Raw genomic sequence first — 25,022 nt, 5'->3', positions numbered from 1 at the left:
TTATAGTGCATTTCTCTCTGAAAATCAGTCAATCCTGTCATTGTTCAGAAGAACAGCGTACTTTGATTAAACGGTTAATTGAAGAGGGGAAAACGTATAAAGAAGAGAAGAAAAATGGCAACCAAAACCTGAAAGGTAAACGAAAACTGCCATTGGAGTGGATAGAAGAATAGACAAAACGGCAGACTGAAAATAAAAAAAGGTCTAAGTTACCGGTGAGTACTGTTACAATTAGATGTTACCGGTGAGTACTGTTACAATTAGATGTCAATGTGAAGCTGAGCTATCATTGACAAACCCCCGGAGAGTCCCTATTTTGGGGGGAGAAGGAAGATTGTTCTTTTTGGGTCAATGGGCCGTTTGTCAGACAAACTCAAACACTAAAATCATGTCACCGTACACTGTGAAGCATGGTGGTGCAAGCTTCATGATATGGGGATTCCTCATACTATGATGTTGGGACCATTTTTCCCATACCAGGAATCATAGATCGGAATTCATCAAAATATTTTAGGAGGTCATGTTGCCTTATGCTGAAGAGGAAATGCCCTTGAAATGTGTGTTTCAACAAGACAATGCCCCAAACACACCAGTAAACGAGCAACATTTTGGTTACAGATCAACAAGTGATATACAGTGACCATCCCAATCCCTGGACCTGAATCCAATAGAAAACTTGTGGGGTGACTTTAAAAATGCAAAACCAATAAAAGCAGAAAGTTGTGGAATGTCATCCAATCATGCTGGGCTGGGTTACCTGTATACAGGTGACAGAAGTTAGTGGACTCCATACAACACAGATGTGCAGCAGTTCTCAGAAACATACAACTAAATATCTATTCGGTGATTGAAAGCAAAGCAACATCTGAATGTTTGAGTTTGTACAAACAAATCCAGACACTGCTATTATTCAGAACAGTCTAATGTTCTATTTCCTTCACACTTTGTAAAGCAATAACACAAATTTGATCCATTTTTCTTCATGTTTTCAATAGAATGTGCAGAGCTCCCAATGCATTTACATGTATGGAAAAAAGCTTTTAAACACACTGCTATTATTCTGAGCACATCTACAAACAGGTAACTTAAAAAGGGATCCCAGATCACCAACAAGTGTGGAGGGGCAGAGTGCAAAAAAGCCGTTCCTGGCAAATTTGAAGCTCTGTTTGCATTGCATTATTTATTGTTGAAGTGAATGTATAGTGAAAACTTAGATAAATATAGATAGAGCAGAGAGGGGTTAAAGCCCTATTAGGCTGGGAAACTTATCTCTTCTTAAGAAGTACAATGGAAAGTGAGAGGAATTGTTCTTGTTTATACCAGAACAGGTGTCACCTGTTTTACCATTACCTAATGACAACTATAAAATGGATTTTCTAAAGTAGTTTTTCTAACATTGATCCTCTGGACGAATTCAATTCATCTACTTAGTGGGAGACATAAATAAAAACTTAGAGAAGGAATGGTGTGGTGACACAGGATCCATAGCCGGTTTACTCCCTTAGTATGGGATGGAAAATATTGGTGATTCTGGTTGGTGCGCTCCTCGGGGGTGGTGCTTTAGACCAAATACAGAAGAGTTTGTAGAGTTCCACATCAATAATAGAACGTCTAAAAACGTTTTATTTGGACATTGTATGTTCAAAAGAAATCTGCAAGGCTTCCAAGGGCTCTTGTTTATATATTGGTGAAAGATGACGGATCTAGACAGGTCAGACTCTTAGGTTTATTAACTCTGTTCAGCTCACCAACTGTAGCTAAACCAAGAGGTGATGGAAAGTTTTTTTTTTTTTTTTTTTTTTTTTTTTTTTTACCAAGTAGAGCTTTTTTCTTCCTGTTGTGTGTCAAAGAAAGCAAAGAGCAAAGTCCCTGTGGGACACAAATGAGGGAGGGGGTTGTAACAAAATACATTGGTTTAAACAAATCCTATTACCCATGAATTAGATCAGTGTTTCTCCAGAAGTTGCTGGGGGTTCCTTGAGCTAAGAGCAGTTTGCACCTCTCAGGTCAGTGTAAGTGACCCCAATGATCTTATTGGCTATCTGTAAGGGTGACATTCTTCCCAATGGCCAGCAATGTAAGAGGAATTCTTCCCACTGACCACCACACTAATATACTCTGAGCTGTGGATATATTATTATTAGAAGAGGTTCCCCGAAGAGCTGAAAATAATTTAAGGGTTCCCTCCTGCTTAAAAGGTTAAGTACAGTGATCTGGAGTACACCGTAAATAGTAGTTTGAACAACTTTATAAAAATCAAAATGTGATGTAAAATCTTTTTTTTTTTTTCTGAAAATGCCATCTAAAATGTACATTAAATTTAATTTTTTTATTTTATATTCAACTAACGAAAGGCAGAATAGAATAGGGGAGTACCGCCAATCTGATTGTCTCCCTGCACTGTATGTGACCTCAGTATATTCTCTTTCACTTCCTGTTACTGTGGAGTTGGTTGACAAGCAGCAGCAGCACGTTCCAGTTCTACAAAGAGATGTTGTAAAGCTGCCCCCTAGTGGTCATGCTGTCCTAGACGGCCTTGTAGGAAATCTGGCCCCGACTACAGAAACGTATGATTTGGTAGAAAGGTACATTGTTCAGTATTTAACTTCTGCAAGTGGTTGAATTCTTGCATCAGCCAATGAGTAGTAAAAAAAAAAAAAAAACACACTCCATGGCTGTCCTAATGGTAAATACAGAGCACCTTTTATTAGACACAATTCTTGCTGAATTTGTAAATAATGGGCAAAGCCTGGGCACAGGTTCACTTTAACAACCTCTACAATACAGAAAAAGTGTCACGGTGCAACAGGGCATGATGCCCGGTCTTCTCCAGAGTCTCTAGAGGGGAGAATGTTACGCTGCAGGCAGTTACGAGGTTGTGGCCCCTATGCACGCAGAGGCTGGTAACCGCCCACAGGAATAATCAGACAAGCCAAAGGTCAGGGCAGGCAACGATGAGTAGTCAAGGGTAAGTAAACGAGAGAATCGGGAACAGGAGTAACTGGAACCTAGGATCAAAGCCAAAAGGAACTTTTTATCTAGGGAACTTCCTGTTGCCAGTCACTTCCTAATATAGGGGAGATCATATGATGGATGGGGCCATGTGACTGCAGATATCCTAACCCACCACCGGAGGGATTTCTGGAGAAGAGGTAGTTTGAGTGCTGTTCACATTTTTGCCAGTAGGTGGAGTGCATCAGTTGAACACTAGACCTCTGAGGCAAAGGGGCAGCTGACAGATGGTCACATGACATGGACTAGCAAGGGAGCAGGGTCTGGGATGCCTGAGCAGAGCTGGTGCTGGCAGGTGGGCAATTTAAGGTGGGTGAATAGGGGACAGATCCCCTGGTCCTGCAGGGATCTGTGACAAAGTAGGCAGAGAGAGGCTTTTTGGGCAAAAAATACATTTTCCTTGTATATAATAATTTAAAGACCAACTAGTGGACAAAGACTGAACCTACAAGAATATAAGGTAAACGAGTACATAATGTACAACAGTTTAACTCTGCTCAGGAATACCTTAACATAAACTTATCGGCATTGAATAGTCAAGGAAGGCGCAGTCGTCTCTGCACCCGACGCGTTTCGCCGTGTGGGGAGCAGCCTGCAGTCCTCCCCCCCAAGCTTTTGGTCAATTTTCTAGCTAATTGTAATATTAGTTTAAAAAAGAATTTTGGCTTTTTATCAGTTGTAAACGGCATTGTAAATATAGTTCAATCCCTAATAATTTACAAATTACAGTTCACAAAGCTACCAGATTTAAGGTAATTTTTAACCATGTTAAATGTACTTGCAACAAGAGTTAAGTACTATCTGTAATACTTTTTTTTTCTTCGCTAACCATTTTATTTTCAGGACAACCTTTCATCACTCTACTCCCACTTCTCCACTAGTCCAAGCAGACACACAAAGGTTTAGCTGAATGTAAACTGTAAAATGATCTGTAGTGAAGAATTGAAAGAGAAAAAGTGATGCTGCACTGCCATCATGTGGTTAGGAACCGTAATAACACTGAAAGACAAACAGCAGGTGAGTAAAAGGTAATTTTAAGTGTAAAGAGAAAATAGCTGCCTTCTCTATCCTTATTCCCTGCCATTGTTACAAACTTTATTCTAGGTAGGTACCTACTTTATATATTACAATATCATGCCCTATTACTGGAAAGCCAAGTGGGAGGGTATGACTACTAAAGTCAGACTGATCAGTTCTGTTTTGCAAATGTCTCATTTCTAGTGCAGAAAATCTAAAGATACAGGGGATGACTTATTCAATGCAACAGGCAGCAAGTATGGTGTTTTAGGCGATACCCTTCTTGACTAATTAATAATTTTATTGTTTGCTTTTGGAAAGCATTAGATATTTTCTTTTATATAGGTATAACTTGTTAGCCAAAAAAAAGGACATTCATTTAATTGATGGCTAACACTCTGCTAATTCCATGCAGTACGGTGGCGGTGAGTTTTGCATTCATCAAATGGGTTTTACATTAACATAGAAGTCTGAGAAAGCAAAGCAGCTTGATGCAGGTAAACCAAAGGTCTGATAGTGAAGTGCAGGCTAAATGCACAATGTCAATAAACTCTGAATTCTGTTTCCAGTTAATGTTATTCACACCAACCCCTGGACAATCCATAATAGTCTCTAATATGTTAGCGGACCTTTATATAATTAAAAAGGGTAAAAAGATAATTGGTAATGGACATATAAAGCCGGGCACCCATTAATGTTATCTATGCAGAACTATTGTAGAAACAAAATATCACTGTGCAGGAAGTCTATTCATGCGGCTCAAAGGGTAATATAAAATGAAATGTGATGGCTTTTTTTTTTTTCTTGGAAAAGGGCCCCTTGTTGTTGGGAGAAGAAAAAAAGAGGGGCACAAGCTTGATGCTTGGGCCACCTTAAATTTGTCACAGGAACATAACATGAGGGGAGACCCTTCATGTCACTAAGGCAATGCTCCTCCAATGCACATGTTGCAAGGGAACCATAACCGTTGGTACTGCAATACTGTGTTTGTGGAGCAGTGTGTTAGAAAAAAACGCTGCATATCTGGATTTTGTGATGTCAGTTCTTGTGCATAGGCAACCCATTCCATATATTCAAACGGCTTTAAACTGTCACATGTGATCCCCCCCCCCCCCCCCCCCTATAAACACACAATTCCAACCTTCCCTTTAGTCTTGAACAGATGTACCGTCCCCTCTCTTCAAAATTAAATTGCTCACCCTGATTTTACTGCACGCTGTAAGCTTCTCGCAATGTACAGTAGAAGCTGCAGCAAGCTAAATAGAGCCGACTTCATTTCCTGCATTATCTAGCCCCTCCCTCCTTAGCCTCACTGTCCTTGGCCCTGCCCCTTATCCATTGGCTTGTTCTTTGAGCCATGGCAGATCAGCATCACTGTAAGCTTAATTTAGGGTAGTTTGCATGCAAAGCTCCTACAGACTGACCACCAATCATGGAGTGATTTTAAAATTTGCATGACTCCTCCCAAGAGCTGGCCCACCGCTTGCTTCAGGGATAAGGACTCCTCAGAGGCAGTTCAACTTTTAGCTCCTCCTACCAGTTATGATCTGCCTACATTGCATAGAGAAGCACAGAGTTTCATTAGCAATGTTATTGATTCCACAGTACAGTGTGTATTGTAAATGGAAAAGTTTACTTCTAAATTTCATCACCATGCTGATGATAAAACTAATAAGGAACCAGGCAGATTTGACTGTTAAATAAGGGAAGTCCAACAGTCTTATCCCTTACCAAGTTCCTGGTGCCACCTTCAGGAGCCCCAGATAACTGTGAACACCTGAAAAAGTTTTCTTTTTCTTTGGAATTTTTTTCAAAAAAAAAAAAAAAAGTGTACAGATAGATCAGTTCTTTGTGTTGCACTGCTCCACTCTGAAACACATCATATTATTATTAGCCAGTGTTTATTTAGCGCCAACATATTATGCAGCGCTGTACAAAGACCATAGTCATGTCATTAGCTGTCCTTCAAAGGAGCTCACAAAGTGCCACACCTGCAAAAACATATTTGTACCGGCATATCTATGGTGTGAATGGGCTCTGAAGGAATTCTTTAGTATTTCATACATCATCGCTCCTTCCGGCTATTGTGCGAAGTTGTATGTATCTTTAAATGTCTGCAAGATCACCAGTTTGTATCATTCAATCTCTGAGCTCCAGTGATCCCTGGACAGTTCCCGGGGAACAATAACGCTATACAATTCGGTGGTATTATTTTTCACTGAGATCAGCCCAGCCCTATCTGTCCCGGCCTCATACACTGGGCCCATTTAGAGCTCTCCTTAATTTACTGACATGCGATCCATGGAGAGGGAGAGGGGTGGGCCCGATCAGCCATGAGAACAGAACAGGTTACAAAGTTCCCAGTTCCACCTGTTTCATTTTGTCGGGAAACAATTTCCTTGCTGTGGTGACGCCGAGTGCAGGTCACCTGTCCAACGTACAACTATAAAACTCTTATCTCACCTAGGACGCAGCCGAGGACTCTCCCGGGGTAAGTTGTTCTTTTCCTTGTTCTCCTTCTATCCAGGTAATGCAGCTTTATATATATATATTGATAGATCGCCTATCGGATATTAAAATTTTCTCTTGGTCTGTGCTTGTACTGGAATTCTAAAATATGAGATTTGTCATTGACAACTTGTTTCTGAAAGTGCTCGTGTCCTGGCGATCTCTAGATTTTGGTACTGTAGGAATCGCTACCTTGCAATTATTATGCAGCCGGTAAAGACATAACTCTTCATTTGCATACTTGTTCCAGGTCAATGAGTCCTAACTGAACACTGAATCTGCTACAAAGTTTCTTACCTAGAAATCCTGCCATCAGATTTTTCTGTCTTGGTACTGTTTGTTGCCTTGATAAAAGTGACTATAGCGCCCCCAGAGTATGTAGTCAGTATGGAACCACAGTAAAAGGAATTTTCAAAATTGTGAGTGCAGTGTTTTTTTTGTTACCCTTGTTGTGCACCACACACTTGTTTAATCACTGAGAAGTATGAACCTGATTTAGTTAAGTTCTCCAAGACTGGGGAAGATAGGCTATCATGGGAGAACTTGGGTTATCCAAGAAAGCTAGAATGGATTTCCTAAAAATCAAATGGATGATTACGTTATTTTATTCTGTCCTTGTTGCAAATTCTTACTCATTTCCCAGTGAAACTGTTGTCACCAGGACAGGAAGTGAATGTAAATCTCTTTAATGAAAGACAAACATTATGCAAATTTCTCTCAATATTATTTGAGATTAATTGGTAATTGTGACTGATTACAAGTGTTATATGTGCCATGCATTTGCAATTGGCATTGCAGTTATTTTTACCGTTATATTTAAATCCTAACTTTTACTAAAAAAAAACAAACACTTTTCTTTCCAGTGAAAAGCCCTCCACAAACTGAGATCAGCGAATCCCATCCTGTGTTGACTTCTCCCATTATTCCGAGGGCTCACTGTTTCATCTTTCTTTATTCATCTAGGTTCTTCTTCACATCATGCAAACTCGCACTGTGCAGGCGAGAAATGTCTTAATTGCAAAAAAATAAAAACGAGCACAAATCTCACTGCGCATGTGTGTTATTGAGATTGAGGAAAGCCCACTGATGATGCTTGTCTGATCTCAGGCATGCGCAGAAAGAGCAGCTCACAGGCTCCTGGGATTCCTGACGCAAGTATCCCAGGAGGCTGCAGGTCTCCCCTTCAGTTTTTAACGCCGCGTCAGTAAAGACAAAAGAGAATGTGACCTCCTAAAATGTTAATTTTTTTTTATGTGGAAGGGATAGCCACCATTTTACATTTTGTTGAAAATGAGATGATTGTGTCACAATTTTGATTTCTCTTATAGTTGACCCTAACGGTTTGGATTTTACAACCATTGATAACCAGTCAAAAAAAAAAAACTCTGCTAGATCAATTTTTGATCAACATTCAAAAATCAATCAATAAGTATAACTACTTTTAATTTTGATTTGTGATCAATTCAAAATTTTCATCTACTTGATTGATCTTCATATTATCGCTTGTATGGCTGCATAGTATATGGCTAACTGTAAATATTCTTAGACCTAACATGCACATTTAAAAACCACCATTATAGATCTTCATTTTGGCTTCCCTATTGACACCAATGCAATGGCAACATTTTACCACAATCTTTGGATTTACATTAAAATTTCAGGCAAATGTAATCTCTGGCTCCTAGTCAGGTCTTTAAATGCAGATGTACTGATGACATACTATGGAATGTGTTTAGTTGTTGTGGTATTAATGGGGATTTTCTGGGACTTTCCTGTTCTGATCCACATAGGACTGAAAACATTGCAGGCCACCACTCTGTGTCCATACATTCCTCATTCCTGGGTTTTATTCAGATTTTCAAAGATCAATGTCAGATTGATAGGTGACAATAGATGGGACTATTAAGTTTTCATGGAATGGATTGGTGATCCATCTGCACTGCTCATGCCACTTCAGGTGGCTTTGTCACTCTATATCAGCCATTCTAACCTGGGCGAACCCTTGCAGTAACTTTCAGGTTCTCAGGGAACCCCTTCTATAATTCCTATATCCACAGCTCACAGTATATTAGTGTGTTGGTCAGTGGGAAGAATTCCTTCGCATTGCTGGCTATTGGGAAGAATGTCACCCTTACAAATAGCCAAAAAGATTATAGGTGTCACTTAAACAGACCTGAGAGGTGCAAACTGCTCATTGCTTGGAACCCCCAGCAACATCTGGAGGAACTTTGGTTGGGAAACACTGAGAGATACAATTTATTAGTGTGCAGCTCCTCCATTTTTGTTACTCCCCATTCCTTCCACCAACACAAAGCTGTAAATGTAAGATGTGAAATCGCCATAAAGGGGGCTCTTGTTTGGTCTACTTTTTTTTTTTTTTTTTTAAAAAGGACAGTAAAACCTCTAGGGGGTCCCAACTTTTTGCAGAAAACATGCAGTTTCTGTAGGCCATGTGCATACACAAGAATCTCCTGCATATTATATTCCAAAACCTTCCCACCTTCTATGCATTTCCATGTATGGAGGACAGGGTTAGCAGCCTGAGTCCATAAATGCCTCTTTATCCTAAAATGCTCCTGATACCACCAGCAAATAAATACTGCTTATTCTAGGCAGTACAGGCAGGCTCAGTGGTTAGCATTCTGGCCTTTGCAGCTCTGGGTCCCAGGTTAGATTCCTGGCCAGGACATTATCTGCATGGAGTTTGCAAAGTCTCCGCAGGTTTCTTACGGGTACTCCATTTTCCTCTCACATTCCATAAACATGCAGTTATGTTTATTAGCTTCCCCCCAAAATTGACCTTAGACTGTAATAATGACATATGACTATGGTAGGGATATTAGATTGTGAGCTCCTTTAAGGGACAGTTAGTGACACGACTATAGACTTTGTAAAGTGCTGTGTAATATGTTGGCGACATATATATACTGTGTAATAAAAATGATAAAATCTGTACCTTAATAACCTTTACTAACCACTTTGCAAAAGCAGAAGTTTAACTTAAACCCAACACAAGACTGAACCAGAACCTTACCTCTAGCTGCAAATTAATCCTCTGCAGTCAGTATTCTATTTCTAACATAACCAAACCCTCTGGGATGCCATACTGCTGCTTTTATAAATGTACCCGTTAGTGGTAGTATAATACTCCATGTTATTTTTTTATAGAGGGCTCCTATACATGGGCAGAAATGGGGGGAACAGAAGGATTGGTTTCCAATAATGAGACCGCTAATGAAAGACGATTGGGAGCCCTGGATGTGAGTTTGCTGCTGGACTTTGCTCTGTGTAGATAGAAGAGAGGCGTGAAGGTTTTATCAGCAATCTATGCTGTACATCCAATTTACATAGCAAGGGATTAGAATACATGGAAGGTTTTGTCTGCTTTTTTCTTTGTTTCTCTGAGGCTGAGAAAAAGGGAGTGCCGGAATGTGAGACTCAATGAAGGTTATTTATGGGCTAAGGCTGGGTAGATGACCAGGATGTGAGCACCAAGGTGCAGTAGGCAAGTTTTATTACTGTTTGTGTTCTCACTAACGTGATTTACGTTTCCTGGCTACTATTGCTGTTTGAAATGGGGCCAAGTTTTAAAATCAGCCCAACTATCCCTGCTGTGGTTCTGTTTGACTAAGCAAAGTTAGCTCCTGTTGTGTACAGTTGTTCAATTGTACTATCGATCTATTTATTTAAATATGATTGAGAACACCAGTGGGCATTTTCATTGGCTAGTGGGCCTCAGGGGCAGGACAGTGTTTAAAGTTTCTCACAACCACCAATCAGATTTAAGCCTGTCTTGCATGCTTGATTGGTAATGCAGGAAGAATAGAGACATGAAAGTATACAGCACAAGCACAGGAAAGTACAATCCTGATCCTTGTGCCACTTCATAGGGGATCACACAAGAAAATTGAGTGAAAATCTATTTTTCCACCTCAGTTGTCCCTCTTTTCCTCGGATCTTTCATTTGTTTCATTTGTTTCATTTCTGATTGGTCACTGCACATAGTAAATGAAAACTCCCTAATGGGGTTAATTGATTTTAGAGAGCAGATATTACCCTCCATTACATTACATTCATAAAATGCAGGCTTCAGTGTCCTATGAATTTAAATTCCAAAAACAATGTTAATGTATTTTTCTTTCTTTTATTTTGGCAGAGAAGTTTAGTGACGCAGCAAACCAAAGTGACACAATGTTTCTGTCATTGCTGGCCGTATCGCTCGTCATACTCACCATCTCCTCCAACCTCGCCATGGCGGTGAACAAAGAGATGAAACTGCAGACTCTCTCCAGAGGTGAATGAACCGATGTTAAATGCTGAATATAAAACTGCCACCAATAGGAATGATTTTGGTTAAAACTTTTTTTTTGTTATCAAGTTACTTTTATATATATATATATATATATATATATATATATATATATATATATATATATATATATATATATATATATATATATATATATATATGGGATTGGGAAACTCAGTTTTTTGGCCATAAAATGTTGGTAACAACAAGCTTTGTGATACATTAAATTTGATTTTGCTTTAAGATGACTGATTCTGCCAAACAGAATTTCCTAAAGTGGAAATTAAAGGTAAAAAAAATGTGAGCAGACAGGTTGGGTATTGCAGGTTCAGTATTCCAGACACATACAGGTGATATCTTTTCTGCAATAAAACAAATTCATATCACCTGATTACAAATATATTACTAAATGTGTCTCTCTTTGCTCCATTGTGTGTACCTTCAGGGTACCTGGCCATGTTCTGGGTTCAGGATTTTGGAATGATATCACACCCTTGCCATGCTCATGGGTGTTCATCCCTTGCCATGCTCATTGGTGTTAATCCCTTGCCATGCTGGCTGTCAGCTATTTTGGTATCATACAGAGAGCTGCACATGCGCAAGTCAGTGTATATTGTACAATTGATTGTAAACAGGAAGGTAAGTTTGTTAATATTGCAGATGAAAATCCAGCCTGCTCGCAGTATTTTTACATTTTTCACATTCAGGTGCTCATTAAGCAGCTTAGGCTAAACCTGCTTGTGAAGGGTTTATATGTTTTTTTTACTTTGATACATTTTAACAACATTTAGTTTAGTTCGTTTTTGAAGTTAATCAAGTTAAATGATTGACTAAGCAACTCTGACAAGGACAATATGCTGATGGCTGGATTTTGTGGGTTGTCCCAGAATGCAATGGTGAGTACCTTCAAAAATAGGGTTATGGGTGCCCATAGCTCATTAATGGGGAAGGGAGGACTGATTGGTTAGGTCCGATCCCACAGAAGAGCTTCTGCAGCACAAAGATGTCAGAACACTTGCTTGTATAGGGCTGTTTAGCTTAAAACCATGTGCCCATCCTGACCCTGGATCACCATTGAGAATGCCTATATTGAGCACATGAATGGCCAGGTACAAAATTTACCTGGGGGTGACATGGTAGGTGGATGTACTATGGGAAGAAAGCAATATGGCTTACAGGATCTGCTACTTCCATCTTGGTGCCGGATACCAGGACACAGCAGTCTTGTGTAATCCTTGATGCTTTGATGGGTCAGAGCTAATTGGGTGGCACAAGGAGAACCTAAACAATTGTAAGCAGATGGTTTTATTGTTTAGAATGATCTGTGTATGTTTTGCTTTATGCATTTATTAATGAATTTCCCAATTTTATCTGAAAGAATAAAATATCCATTGGCATTTACAAATAATGTAATGGCAATCAATTCCCCTCTACATTCCCTATGTGCAGTTATGATCCCTTCATATTCAGGAGACAACACGATTAGGCATTGATTGCTTTCACTCAGTTGTCACGCCTTAAGAATATTAGTATATTAATATTATTATTTATAAATTAATATTTATATTAATAAGTTGTCACATAACTGCCTACCAAACCATTCACATACATGTGACTGTTTAGAGGAGTCTATGAACCTTTTTGTTTTTTCTAGGCTGGGGAGATGACATCACATGGGTCCAGACATATGAAGAGGGATTGTATAATGCAAAAAAGAGGTAAGTGGATCTTAAAAATGATTTTAAAACATGCAGCTCCATAAATAATTGGACAATCCTGATACAATAGCTGTGGGCTGAATCCTAGGAAGTGAGATTTTGGGCTTGTGTTGATGGTATCCGTTTAAGATGCTTTCACCCAGCGATTCACTCACAGGAGCATTTGCAATTGCAACCTGCCTTTGACCTCCTAATATGCATTTTGACCTGCTTCAAGTGTATTCCTAACCTGCTCTTTCTGTTGCATATTTTCCCATGCAATTGGGCAGTTTCTTTTTAAAGTTGGACCCACCAACTGCCAAGTGGACAATCACCAAGCACCAACACCGTCACAAGTAAGGAAGAGGTGTCAGTCACATTCTCTCCCCATACCTGGAAGTAACTGTTACTCATATTTACTCCCAGCAATAAAAAACATAGGTTGCCTTCCTTAAACATTTACACTGAAAAATGCTGCTTTCCTGGCAGCTGTATGACTGCAAAGGTTTTGTGATGAAGCTTCAAGAATTATCAACATTTCCACTAGATGGCAGCAGTCAGTCAGTGGATTTTTCCCTTAACATTCTCCGTTTTATTGGATTTATTAAAGTGGTGAAGCAGGGATTGTCATATGCAAAACCTATAGCAACCAGTCAGAAGTAGTAATGGACAAATCTGCTCAGGTTGGATTTGTTCTTTGCTTGGCTACCACATTCTAGGTTCTCCAAACCTCCAAACCCATTACGAGGATTTCCTACCACCTCTTCCCTAAGCTTCCAGGATCTGTACACCTGTTGTGCCCATTATGGTACCCCCCCCCCCCCCCCCGCCACTCCCAAACCATGTTCCTCGGTCTTTATATTTGTTGTGACCATCATGACGAGTTCCTACCATCTCTGCACCCAGTTCCCAAGTCTCCAAACCTTCTGTGCCCATCATAGGGGCTTCAATTTTCTCTGCTGGATGTTATATTATGGAGAATATAATATATAAAGGCAGAGCTGAGAAATTTGAGGTGGAAATCACAGTTGGAGTATCTTAAATGTAGAAGCCTGGGGCTGACCGTGCTCCAGCTGAAACCTAGGTGGTATTACTCAGCATTAGGGCTTTGCTTATAATTAGGATTACAGTTATAATTAGTGTTAGGGATATGTTGAAGGTTTGCATTGGAGTTATAGTAAAGGATAGGTTTAGAGTTAGGATTGGTGGATGCATTGGGGTTAGTGTTATATGTGGGGATAGCACTGGAGTTATGATTAGGGTTATGATTAGTGGATGCTTTGGGGTTAGAGTTAGGGTTATATGTAGGGTTAGCACTGGAGTTATGATTAGGGTTATGGTTAGGATTAGGGGATGCATCGGGGTTAGTGTTAGCACTGGAGTTATGATTAGGTTAGGATTAGTGGAACAAATGGGGTTAGTGTTAGCACTAGCGTTATGATTAGGGGATGCATTGGGGTTAGTATTAGGGTTATATGTAGGGTTAGCACTGGAGTTATGATTGGCGTTAGGATTAGGGGATGCACTGGGGTTAGTGTTAGCAATGGAGTTATGATTAGTTTAGGATTATTGGAACGAATGGGGTTAGCGTTGGCACTGGAGTTATGATTAGGAATGTGATTAAGGTTGGGATTAGTGGATGCTTTGGGGTTAGTGTTATATGTAGGAATAGCACTGGAGTTATGATTAGTGGATGCGTTGGGGTTAAGGGTTATATGTAGGGTTAGCACTGTAGTTAGGTTTAGGCTATGCATTGAGGTTAGTGTTAGCACTGGAGTTATGATTGGGAATGTGATTAGGGCTGGGATTAGTGGATGCGTTGGGGTTATATGTAGGTTTAGCACTGGCGTTATGATTAAGGCTAGGAATAGTGGATGCATTGAGGTTAGAGTTAGGGTTACATTTAGGATTAGCACTGGAATTATTTTTAGGGTTATTATTAGTGGATGCATTGGGGTTAGGGTTCAATATTGGGTAATTACTGGAGTTTTAATTAGGGTTATAGTTAGGATTAGGGGATGCATTGGGGTTAGTGTTAGGGTTACATATAGGGGTTAGCACTGGAATTATTTTTAGGGTTATTAGTGGATGCATTGGCATTAGGGTTATAGTTAGGATTAGGGGATGCATTTGAGTTACAGCTAACAAGGGCCTTTTTTGTTTTTTTATTTTTGTTTTTTTAGCACAAAAGCAGCTCCAGGATATATAACACATTCTTCCATAAGAAGTCATTATGTTTAATGTCATAATTCGCTGAAATTCAAGTTCTCTCACTCACTATTCAAAAGGATACAATAGAGAGAACATAGACCATAGCAATGTAGTCATGCATTCAATAATTTACAGCCATGTTGCAAAGCTGCGGTAAATCATCTTAAACCTTTTCCTTCTTCCTGATACATCCAGGACTGAGTGTAATATTTGGAAATAGAAAAAACATGAAGTGTAGAATCCAATCCTTGTGTGACACGTCTTACACACATTGTTCTGCACCATGCAATACAATGCTTCTTCAAGTCACCATCACCTCCTCGGATTGCTCGGGTGAACTCGCACTCCGTACAGGAACTTCTCATCACCTCCATCTATCTGAGACTGGCTCAGCATATACGAAGATCTCGCTGATTTCTGCTGAAATGTATAAAAATACATTTCATTGATAGTGAAAAATTTTCCTTGATTTAGCTCTTATGTTGGTAAATTATGATTGAAAAATTTTGGCTTTGCTTCTGTCCTCCACTAAGCACACCAGTTCTAAATTCAAATATATACCATGGTGGCCACGTAGTTCTCTCTCTTACCATGCAGCAGGACACTATGTGCATGGAGTTTGTATACTCTCCCTGTGCTTGCATAGGTGTTCTTTAGAACTTCAGTTTCCTCCCGCATTCCCCAAAACATAATGGTAGGTTAATTGGCTTCCCGTGAATTGGCCTTGGGGACAATAGGGATATTAGATTGTAAGCTCCTATGATAGAGCCTTGACTATAAGCTGTGTGCAGCGCTGCATTATATGTTGTGGCTATAGAAATACATAATAATGATTTTGTCTACTGGTATACCAGTTACAGTACCAGCCCAGACTACCTATAGTCATCAAAGTATTTTCCAATAGGAAAAAGGAAAACTGCGAGTTTTTGCACAAAAATAGGCCACTTTGGCAGATTTGGAGTAAACAGAATAATGTGGCTTTTTGTGGTGCAATGCCCTTAAAGCGGAACTAAACCTGCATGACACGCCTATGTGGGTTCCATCGTAGGGTCCCATTAATTTCCTTCTCGTCTCCCTCTCAAAAATGATCTTCAACCATTTTGGCTGAGCTGGGATGCCGTAACCCCTGCCCAGCGCATGCAAGGGAAGCCGGGGTTTTCGGGTTTTCCTGGCTTTTTCTTTCAATCATTTTTATCAGTTTTCAACATTACAAAAGCATACATAACGAAAAAGGGACACAAAAGGACAAAAAACAAAGGGGGGGGGGGGGGGGAATATGAAAAGCAAAACAAAGCTTTTAAACCAGGTGAGGGAATATAGTAAATATTAGGGATCAAAGAATACCGTACCAACCAACATTTTTCTCATAAAAAATAGAAAAAATTGAACCATGAGAGCCTCGTTGTTATTCTTTTTACCCATCCAGGGTAAACCTGGATATGCCACAAAGACCCCTGTTTGGATAACACATAAATAGGGGGGATATCCTTGGGGCAGAGGTAGGTATGGGCTTAGGGGTATGGGGGTGCCTGACTGGCCTAATATTCGCCCGCTCTCCTAATCTGCGAAGTAGTAACACTAAATTCAATCTCATCTTCTGCAACCAATGATTCCATACGTTGTATCTGTTCTAATTCCGCAAGCCAGTCCCTCATGGATGGCGCTGTGGATTGTTTCCATTTTCTAGGGATAATTGTCCTAGCCGCAGTTAGAAAATGCCTAAGTACGTCCCGTTTACTAGCTTTTATAGATCCAGGAGGGATAGGCAGTAAGGATATTTTAGGTGACATTGTTATATCCGAACCAGTCACTTTGTTATATAAATCGGTGATCTGGTCCCAGAATCTATGAATCCGGGCATTCCCACCAGATATGTAGCATAGTGCCCCGCTGAGTATGGCAACGCCAGCACTTGTCAGAGGAGGAGGGAGACATCCGGTGTGTATCTGTTGGGCATATATACCATCTGGATAAAATTTTATAGTTGGTCTCCTGGGCCTTACACGGGAGTGCCATTTGATGGGTCAATATAAAAACCTTTTCCCATTCCAGAGGAGATATGGGGGACCCCAATTCTGTTTCCCAAAATTTCATGTATGTGGGAACATTGTTAGCTGATATTCTAGGTAGCATTTCATACAACTGGGAACCTGGCTTTTAAAGCTGCGCATGGAACATTTACTGAACTTAAATGAATCAAACATGCGCATATTCATTTATCACTAGTCACTTGCAGAAGGAAGAAAAATCGAATATTTTACAGTTGTCACCAAAACAAGAATCAAAGAGGAAATCATCTACTGGGAAAACTTGTTCCAGTGATTAGTGCCTAGGAGAAGATTATCGTCATTGACTTCCATAATGGATACCTCTAGACAAAGAAAAATTTGGCCACATGTACACAAAGTATTTTTTCTGGTTAAACCAGACCAGCTTGTATCTGTTTTCCTGATAACTAAGTAACAATGTAACCCCCTCCACCAGGGCACATTCTTTATTGTTCTCTAATGGCATTCTGCTCCATCCCGCTATCATTATGTCCAGGCTCATGTCATTGTTCTCTTTTGTTTTTCTTGCAGCAATAAACCGCTGATGGTGATCCACCATTTGGAAGATTGTCAGTATTGCCAAGGTAATTACCACTCCAGACTCCTATCCTGATGCAAAAAAAGAATGATGCACATTTGTTAAGAAGGTGGTTATCAGAGCTCTGACCGCTATATTGTAAATACCCAAAATAAAGATTAGAAGGGACAAGTCTGTGAATGGAGTAACTGATCGCCATCTTTTATTGGGTAGGCTGCCTATTGATTTCTTTAGTGGCTGTGATTGCCTCTGTTGTGAAGGTTGCTTGAAACAAACACTGCTGATTTTAATTGTGGCCCTTGGCATTTTCCATTTTTTAAAGTAACTTTGGAATGGGGCGATGTAAATAGCTTTTATTAAATAATAATTTAATATATAATATAAAATAATTTAAAAAATAAAATTTTATTAGAGATTAGTGTGTTTGTCATCAGCTTTTTAAATGGTCCCCAATATTCCTTTTTTTTTCCCCCAACAACCAACTTCACGGTGCTGCAGCTTATAAGAATGTATCTTTTATAAAGAATGGCTTCTTTATATTAAATCCTGATTTGTGTTGAATTGATTAGGCACCTGCATTGATTACTGCACTGCCTTATTATAGAATGACAACCATGCGTTGGGATTAAATCATAGTAACAATAAATAAATAAAGCACAAGGGTGCAATGTTTTCTGCATGGAAATTGTATGTCCTCCCTGTGTTTGGGTGGTTTCCTCCCACAAACTAAAAACGTATAGCAAAACAATAAGTATAAATCCCAAACTTAGTGGCTCACCACAAGTCCACTGCAAATGTATGGGCTGCAATCACATTCATCAATTCATTCATCATAATAAATTGGTCATAAATGAAAATGAATCACTGCACTCCGGGTGACAGTAGATGGGGTCACCTGTGCAAAAAATCTTCTCAATTCTACATAAATGTCTCACTCCCATAGCAAAAGGTGCCTTACACACATTGGATCAATTGTAGCTTTCTATGGAAATGTTTTTAGGAAAAAGGGGAGCCTTTTCATTGACTTGAGATTTGATTTTGAGGATGAATCAAATGAAATCTGCTGTGAAAAGTGAGCCAAATTTCACTAAATTATTCATTGCTCATCCCAAGTACTAAACTACTCAACTTACCTACCTACCTAACTACTAAAAAAAAAAAAAAAAAAAAATTAAGCGGATTGTGTAGCCGCGAAACGCGTAGAGATTTATATCATTTGGGGATTCCATGTGACAATTTGTGATTAATAGTTCTATATGTTAAAAATGTATTTATATTGAAGTCTCTCACATCACCCCTCCATTTGCATTAAGAGGTCATTTCTTGTCACTTGGACCCCACATGATAGCAGGACAAAATCCTCCCAGTATGCCGTAATTTAGGTGTGAAGCCCGAATCCGTTCATCCCAAGTATAATGTTGGCAGCATATTGCAGTAATATAAGAAATCTTCTACTTATAATGATTTTATTTTCAGCTCTGAAGAAAGTATTTGCAGAAAGTGAGGAAGTTCAGAACCTGGCCAAGGAGAATTTTATCATGCTCAACCTCATGGTACGTACATTCACTGCAATCCCAATCATGCACATTCATTGTAACATTGACTGCGCATTCCAGGGAAACTAAAGTATAAATGTTCATAATGTAAATGTAAAGGGGATATAATATCAGCTGGGGCTGGGAATGTTGGAACCCTCTGATTTATGTACATGGGACTTATCTAATAAAAAAAACAAATCAACCGTGTAATATAAATGGGAGTAAAGCTGCAGATAAATGGTGAACTGGCGAGCGCTTTTGATATCATGTCAGCTGTTTGCCACTTTTGCAATGTTAATGGTGCCACCAATAGGGCCCCAAATGGACCACAGCATTTCTAGCAGGATCAGCGGGTATTTTCTGTACTTGCCGAAAAATGTCTTTTGTCTAAAAGAAAAAATAAAACCAAAGAAGCTGTCGCATCTAAGAAAAATGTACGGTTTATATTTTTTGTGTTTAGATATACCTTAAATACCAGGAAAATGTAATAAAACAATAATAATAATAAATCCCTTATTCTTTTTCTAGCATGAAACTACAGACAAAAACCTGGCACCGGACGGGCAGTACGTACCCCGGATAATGTTTGTTGGTAAGCAAATAACATGAAGTGATGATTTGGGAAAGCGAAGGTTGCTACATTGTGAATTTGGTGACTGGGGCTATTGTGGCTCTTTTTTAATATAATATTGGTATGTAAGGCTTTTTTATTATACACTATGGCAGCACTGGGCACAACATGAGATCTATACCCTCACAAATATATATTTATGATAGAGGCAGGATAGTGATTTAGGGGCAGGATAACCTTGCAATGGTGCCATGGGGATACCTAGGTGATTTCTGCAGAGATAGAAAAGCTGAAGCTGTTTCCTTTCAGACTGTCCATCTCTGATTGAAACCCTGAACAGAGCTGTACAGGATGGGGAGGGAAAGGCTATTATTTCTCAGAATTATTGCATGTTTTATCTGTGCTTTAATTACCATGTCCTGCAAAGGAGAAGCTTTTAAATATGAGTCTAGAGATAATACATTTTAAAACCACTATATTGCTAGAATTACAAAATATCTCCAGGTCTGAAAGAGGCAAGTATCTGACGTCTTTATTTACAGGGTGCTTCTTATTCAAGTCTTTTATTCTAGTGACAAGATTGAAGCTAAACCCGGTCAGCAAACAAACCTATCTATACTGGGGGGGCCTTCAAGTTCAATTGGGTTCAACTTTTTATTTTTTAACATTTATCAAATTCTTTCACATTTTCTGGCATTCACGATGCTAGAATTGGCAGAGTGTGTAATGCACCTCAACTGGCTTAGTATAGTAAGGCAGAGAATTTGGGTGCATACATGTCAGCTCCACAGTACCCGTAACATGAAGTCTGTATTTAGGGCAGTACGGTGGCTCAGTGGTTAGCACTCTGGCCTTTGCAGCGCTGGCTCCCAGGTTGGAATCTCAACAATGACACAATCTCCTTGGCGTTTCCTCTGGGTACTCTGGCTTCCTCCCACATTCCAAAAACATTCAGTTAGGTTATTTGGCTTTCCCCAAAATTGACCTTAGATTGTGGTAATGACATATAACTATAATTGGGACATTAGATTGTGAGCCCTTTGAAGGACAGCTAGTGATATGACTGTGAACTTTGTACAGCGCTGCATATTATGTTGGTGCTATGTAAATACTGAATAATAATAGTAATAATTGTGGATGAATTTCTGAACAATTTGATCACATGGTACAGATAAATCATTGTTGTATGGGTATAGATGTGCGGTAAAGGCTTCTTCCACTGGCACAATATTGGTAAGTGTTGTGCACAGCTGATTGAAGAAATGTAAAGAACAAACCCAAGCGTCACCTTTTATTTTACAGATCCGTCACTTGCCGTCAGAGCCGATGTCACCGGCCATTATTCCAATCGCCTTTACACTTACGAGCCGCAGGACATCCCTATCTGTAAGTATTTAACTTTTACTGTGAACTCCATGCAAACTGCTAAATACAGGTAACATACAGATTGGAGCACTGACCTCATTCTGTAGCAGGCTTGCTTTTTGATATCTATAAACTCATTTCACGCAGTCACATTGACCCTGAATTAATACCGTTCTCCAAAATTAATCTAGGTGATGCAACAAACTGGAATGAATTTCTTTCTAAAAAAAATTTGCTGTTAGTTGGTAAATGTTGTCAGTTGTGCACCAGATCCATTCCAGGTTTCCAGGATCAACCAGATTCTCTCATGACAGTCTATTTTCCCCAGTCTTGGAGGGCTTTATTAAATCAGAACCAATCTGATACTACTTGGCCAAATGGGGGCACCATGCAAATGTTCAGGTGTCTCCATTGAAGGCTCTTGGTTAGGCTACACCTACATTGTAGACAATCTTCCAGCCTTGTGGTCAGTTTGGTGAAGATCCTTTTCTGTTCCCCCATGACTGTGCCCCGGGGTACAAAGCCAGCTCCATAAAGAAATGGGGTTACCAGTTTGATGATGAGGAAGTTCAAGTGTCCAGCAAAGAGCCCTGACCTCATCCCTACTGAACACCTTTGGGATGAATTAGAAGGGTGCGCCAGGTCTTCTCATCCACCATCAGCACCTGACCTCACCAATGGTCACAAATTCCCATAGACACCTTCAAAAGAAAGCTCTTAGGGGCTGGAGCCTGTTACAGCCCCAATGGAGACAACTCTATTTAATGGCCATTGGAGGCAAGAAGAAACCCAATAATATTGCCAGGACTTTGGAAAGGAATGTCTGAAAATCTGGTCGTCCCCGAACTTTACCCATATATAGATATTTAGCATCGTTGTGATCCCCACACACGGTGCAACGTTTGGTCTTTTGATTCACCAAAATATCAAATATTACCTAATTATTTCTGGTTTTCTTTTATTGCAGTGATAGAAAATATGAAGAAAGCGATGCGTCTCATTCAGACAGAGCTATGATCCGTGCTCAGCACCGGGATATGAAATCTCTTCCCAGATTTATGTTTTTACGAATACCACTCAGTCTGGTCCCTCTATGCTTCACATCGAATTCATAGCTGGAGATTCATATCCGCCTCTCTTAGAGGTCCCCAACTGTTGGTGCCGTCACTGCCAGCGTCCCACATCCGGCTTCTCTTACAGATCACACGCTTAGCCATTCACAGTTAGGACCTTTGCAGAGACACCGCTATTATACCAAGGTACCCCCCCATCTGTCCTTCATAGCTGCCTTGCTGTAATGTAGTGGGGCTTCCACATGTGACCTCTCCCATGATTTCTTTGTACACTAATATTTTTAGGAAATGTTAATAAAAATGTTTTATAAAACAGAAATGAAATCTGTCCATGTTTATTCTGTGAAATGCATCATGTACAGTTGTGTTCAATAATCAGAAGCCCCTGCAAAGTCCCAAAGTAAAAAAAGATGGTTATAGTTCACCAAACAATTTCTCTAAAAAGAAATGATGCAACATTTTGTGGACTGATAAAAAGAAAAAAATGTTCTTTTTGGTTTTAGGGGCCACAGACAGTTTGTCATATGACAACAAAACACTGAAATAAAGTAATGCTAAACTGTAAAGCTTGGTGGTGCAAGCATAGTGATATGGAGATGTTTCTCATACTATGGTGTTGGGTTGCCTTATCACATTCCAGGGATCAGTTTGAGTGCATCAAAATACTTGGTGGTGTTGCCTTATGCTGAAGAGGAAATGCCCTTGAAAATTATGTTTCAACAAGAAAACGAACCCAAACGCACACAAACAACGTCTTGGTCCCAGACCAACAAGATTGATGTTATGGAGTGGCCAACTTAATCCCTTGACCTTAATCCGATAGCAAACTTGTGGGGTGACTTTTAAATGGCAAAACCAAAAAATGCAGAAAAATTGTGGAATGTCTTCAAATCATCCTGCGCTGGAATACCTGTATACAGGTGACAGAAGTTGGGCGACTCCATACAACAAAGATGTGCAGTAGTTGTCAGACTCAGAGGTCATGCAACTAAATATCCATTCCATGATTCAAAACAAAGTGAAATCTGGAACATTTGTTAGTTTTCACAAGTTGTAGAGAAGAATTCAGACACTGCTATTATTCTGAACAGCCTAATATTCCATTTTATCGCTTTCTGTAAAAAAATAACACAACTTTGGTAAATGTTTTCATGTTTTGATGTGCCAAAACATTTATATGTCAGGAAAAGGATTTTGAACTGTATTCACTTTTTTTTTTAACACGCTGCTATTATTTTGATCACAACTGTATAAGAACAGAGGAGTGCAAAAAAACATCTGAATATATTCATCAATAAACCTGCAGAATGGATGAATCTGAAAGAACCAATGAAGAATGAAAGAATCAATTATTCTGCAGAGCCTATTCATCAATGATTCAGCCTGTGTGATGGCTCTGCCCATTTTAACCCATCTGACATTTCTTGCAGTCCTGTGTTTTGTACCAGAGCAATAATTGCTGTAAACCCTGAGGGTCCAATCACTTCTGCAATGCACTAATGTAAAAAAGCCTGAGGCTACATATATCCGTTAGATTGTTATTGCCAGGGGCAATTGTTCATGATCATCTCGGGTGACAATCTAGCATGTGTAAAGTGGTCTTCCATGACGGATTCCAATGACCAACCAGGGATAGCAGCATAGAGGAGGATACAGCAGGGAGCCTCCTGTTCATCCTTCTTCCTTCCCCCTCCATAGAACTGCACAGTGCTGTATGTACAGCCTCCATTAGTTCTAGTGTTACAATCATGAAAAATCCTTTTTCGTGAAGACACGAGCGATGTGCACACGACACCATTCTTTTTGGTGCAGAGGGGAGGGAGAAAGATGAGCAATCAGCACTCCACTGTGCTCTCCTCAGTGGACAAGCATTGGTTGTTCCTGATTGGTCATTCATCAATCCACTAGGGTTTATGTTGGAGGACCGCTGTATACATGTCTGGCTTTGAGCACAATCATTCGTTTTGAGTGATGATCATCTGATTTGTGTTTGTGTTGGAATTAAAACATTTGCTAACAAATACCAAATTACTTTTAAGAAATCAATTCCAGGTTTGCTGGATCACCCAGCTTCACTGATGAAAGTGTTTTCATCTTCTCCAGCCTTGGAGAGCTTTAATATATCAGGCCCATTAGGAGGGGAGGGCACCAGGCAGATTGTTTTATCTGATGTGTATGTCTGATGTGTGTGTATGTCTGATCTGATGTGTGTGTGGTCATCATCAGTGAGATTGTACAATCAGATTGTAGGCTTTCCACCTGACATACAAATTTTTCTAATGATATTAAGGAAACATTGTAACTAGTGTTGGTCAAATATCTCACTATTTGATTTAACAGCTATTCGATCGAATAGGGCAGGGGTCTGCAACCTGCGGCTCTTCAGCCTCCTTGTTGTGGCTTCCTTCGGCTGCCGCGGGGAGATCTCTGATGGGGGATCCCCTTCCTCCTAAGACACTGCGGAGGAGGGGGATTCCCTATCCAGTGTTCTAATGAAAAAAATCTATCAGTGAAATAAATCTACCACGGGGCGTGTACAAATGGGTGTGTACAATGACATCCCCCTCCTTTGAACCCCAATTCCTCTGGAATGGGGAGATGTACAAAACCAAAAATGTAGGTGCAAGTGGGGGGACACCTGTGACTAACACCCCCTAAAATTTAATTGTTAGGCTATCATCAGAACATAAAGAACTCTGCCCATCAAAAAAATCTACCGTTACACATTGCTGGAGGCACCTGAACCCCAATTTCTCTGGAACAGGAAGGGGGTACAGGTGAACAAAATTAGAGGTGCAAGTGGGGGACACCTGTGGCTAACACCTCCTAAAAACTCCACCCATCAAAAAACCCCTACCCTGTTACACATTGTTGGAGGCTTCTAGCACCCAAACCCCAATTTATCTGGAAACGGGGGTACAGGTGAAAAAAATTGTGGCTAACACCTCCTAAAAATTCATAAAAACTCTGCCTATCAAAAAAATCTACCCTGTTACACATTGCTGGAAGCATCTAGCATCTGAACCCCAATTTCTCTGGAATGGGGGGAGGCGGTACAGGTGACCAAAATAGAGGTGCAAGTGGGGGACACTTATGGCTAACACCACCTACAATTGAATCGCTAAGGCATCGTCA

At 39.9% G+C, this 25,022-nt stretch overlaps 1 protein-coding gene across 6 annotated transcripts; it reads left to right on the top strand.

Moving 5' to 3' along the window:
* The first annotated feature begins 1,802 nt into the window (after nt 1–1,802).
* On the top strand, nt 1,803–22,205 carry LOC140331719 (anterior gradient protein 3-like). Of its 6 annotated transcripts, none has more exons than XM_072412972.1 (9): nt 1,803–3,307; nt 3,856–4,029; nt 10,694–10,831; nt 12,501–12,564; nt 17,334–17,386; nt 18,817–18,893; nt 19,407–19,470; nt 20,752–20,835; nt 21,782–22,205. In XM_072412972.1, exons 2-9 carry the CDS (start codon nt 3,972–3,974, stop codon nt 21,829–21,831), a joined length of 588 nt encoding a protein of 195 aa, XP_072269073.1. In that variant the 5' UTR covers nt 1,803–3,307; nt 3,856–3,971; the 3' UTR covers nt 21,832–22,205. The 6 variants fall into 6 exon arrangements, with proteins under 6 accessions (XP_072269073.1, XP_072269072.1, XP_072269075.1 ...); XM_072412971.1 differs by having other exon boundaries at nt 1,803–3,321; XM_072412974.1 differs by having other exon boundaries at nt 1,804–2,968.
* The last annotated feature ends 2,817 nt before the right edge of the window (nt 22,206–25,022 follow it).

Source organism: Pyxicephalus adspersus, chromosome 5, assembly GCF_032062135.1.
Source record: "Pyxicephalus adspersus chromosome 5, UCB_Pads_2.0, whole genome shotgun sequence".
Taxonomy (NCBI): Eukaryota; Metazoa; Chordata; class Amphibia; order Anura; family Pyxicephalidae; genus Pyxicephalus; species Pyxicephalus adspersus.
Note: the sequence above shows the minus strand (reverse complement) of the source record. Positions and strands in the feature narration are given on the sequence as shown.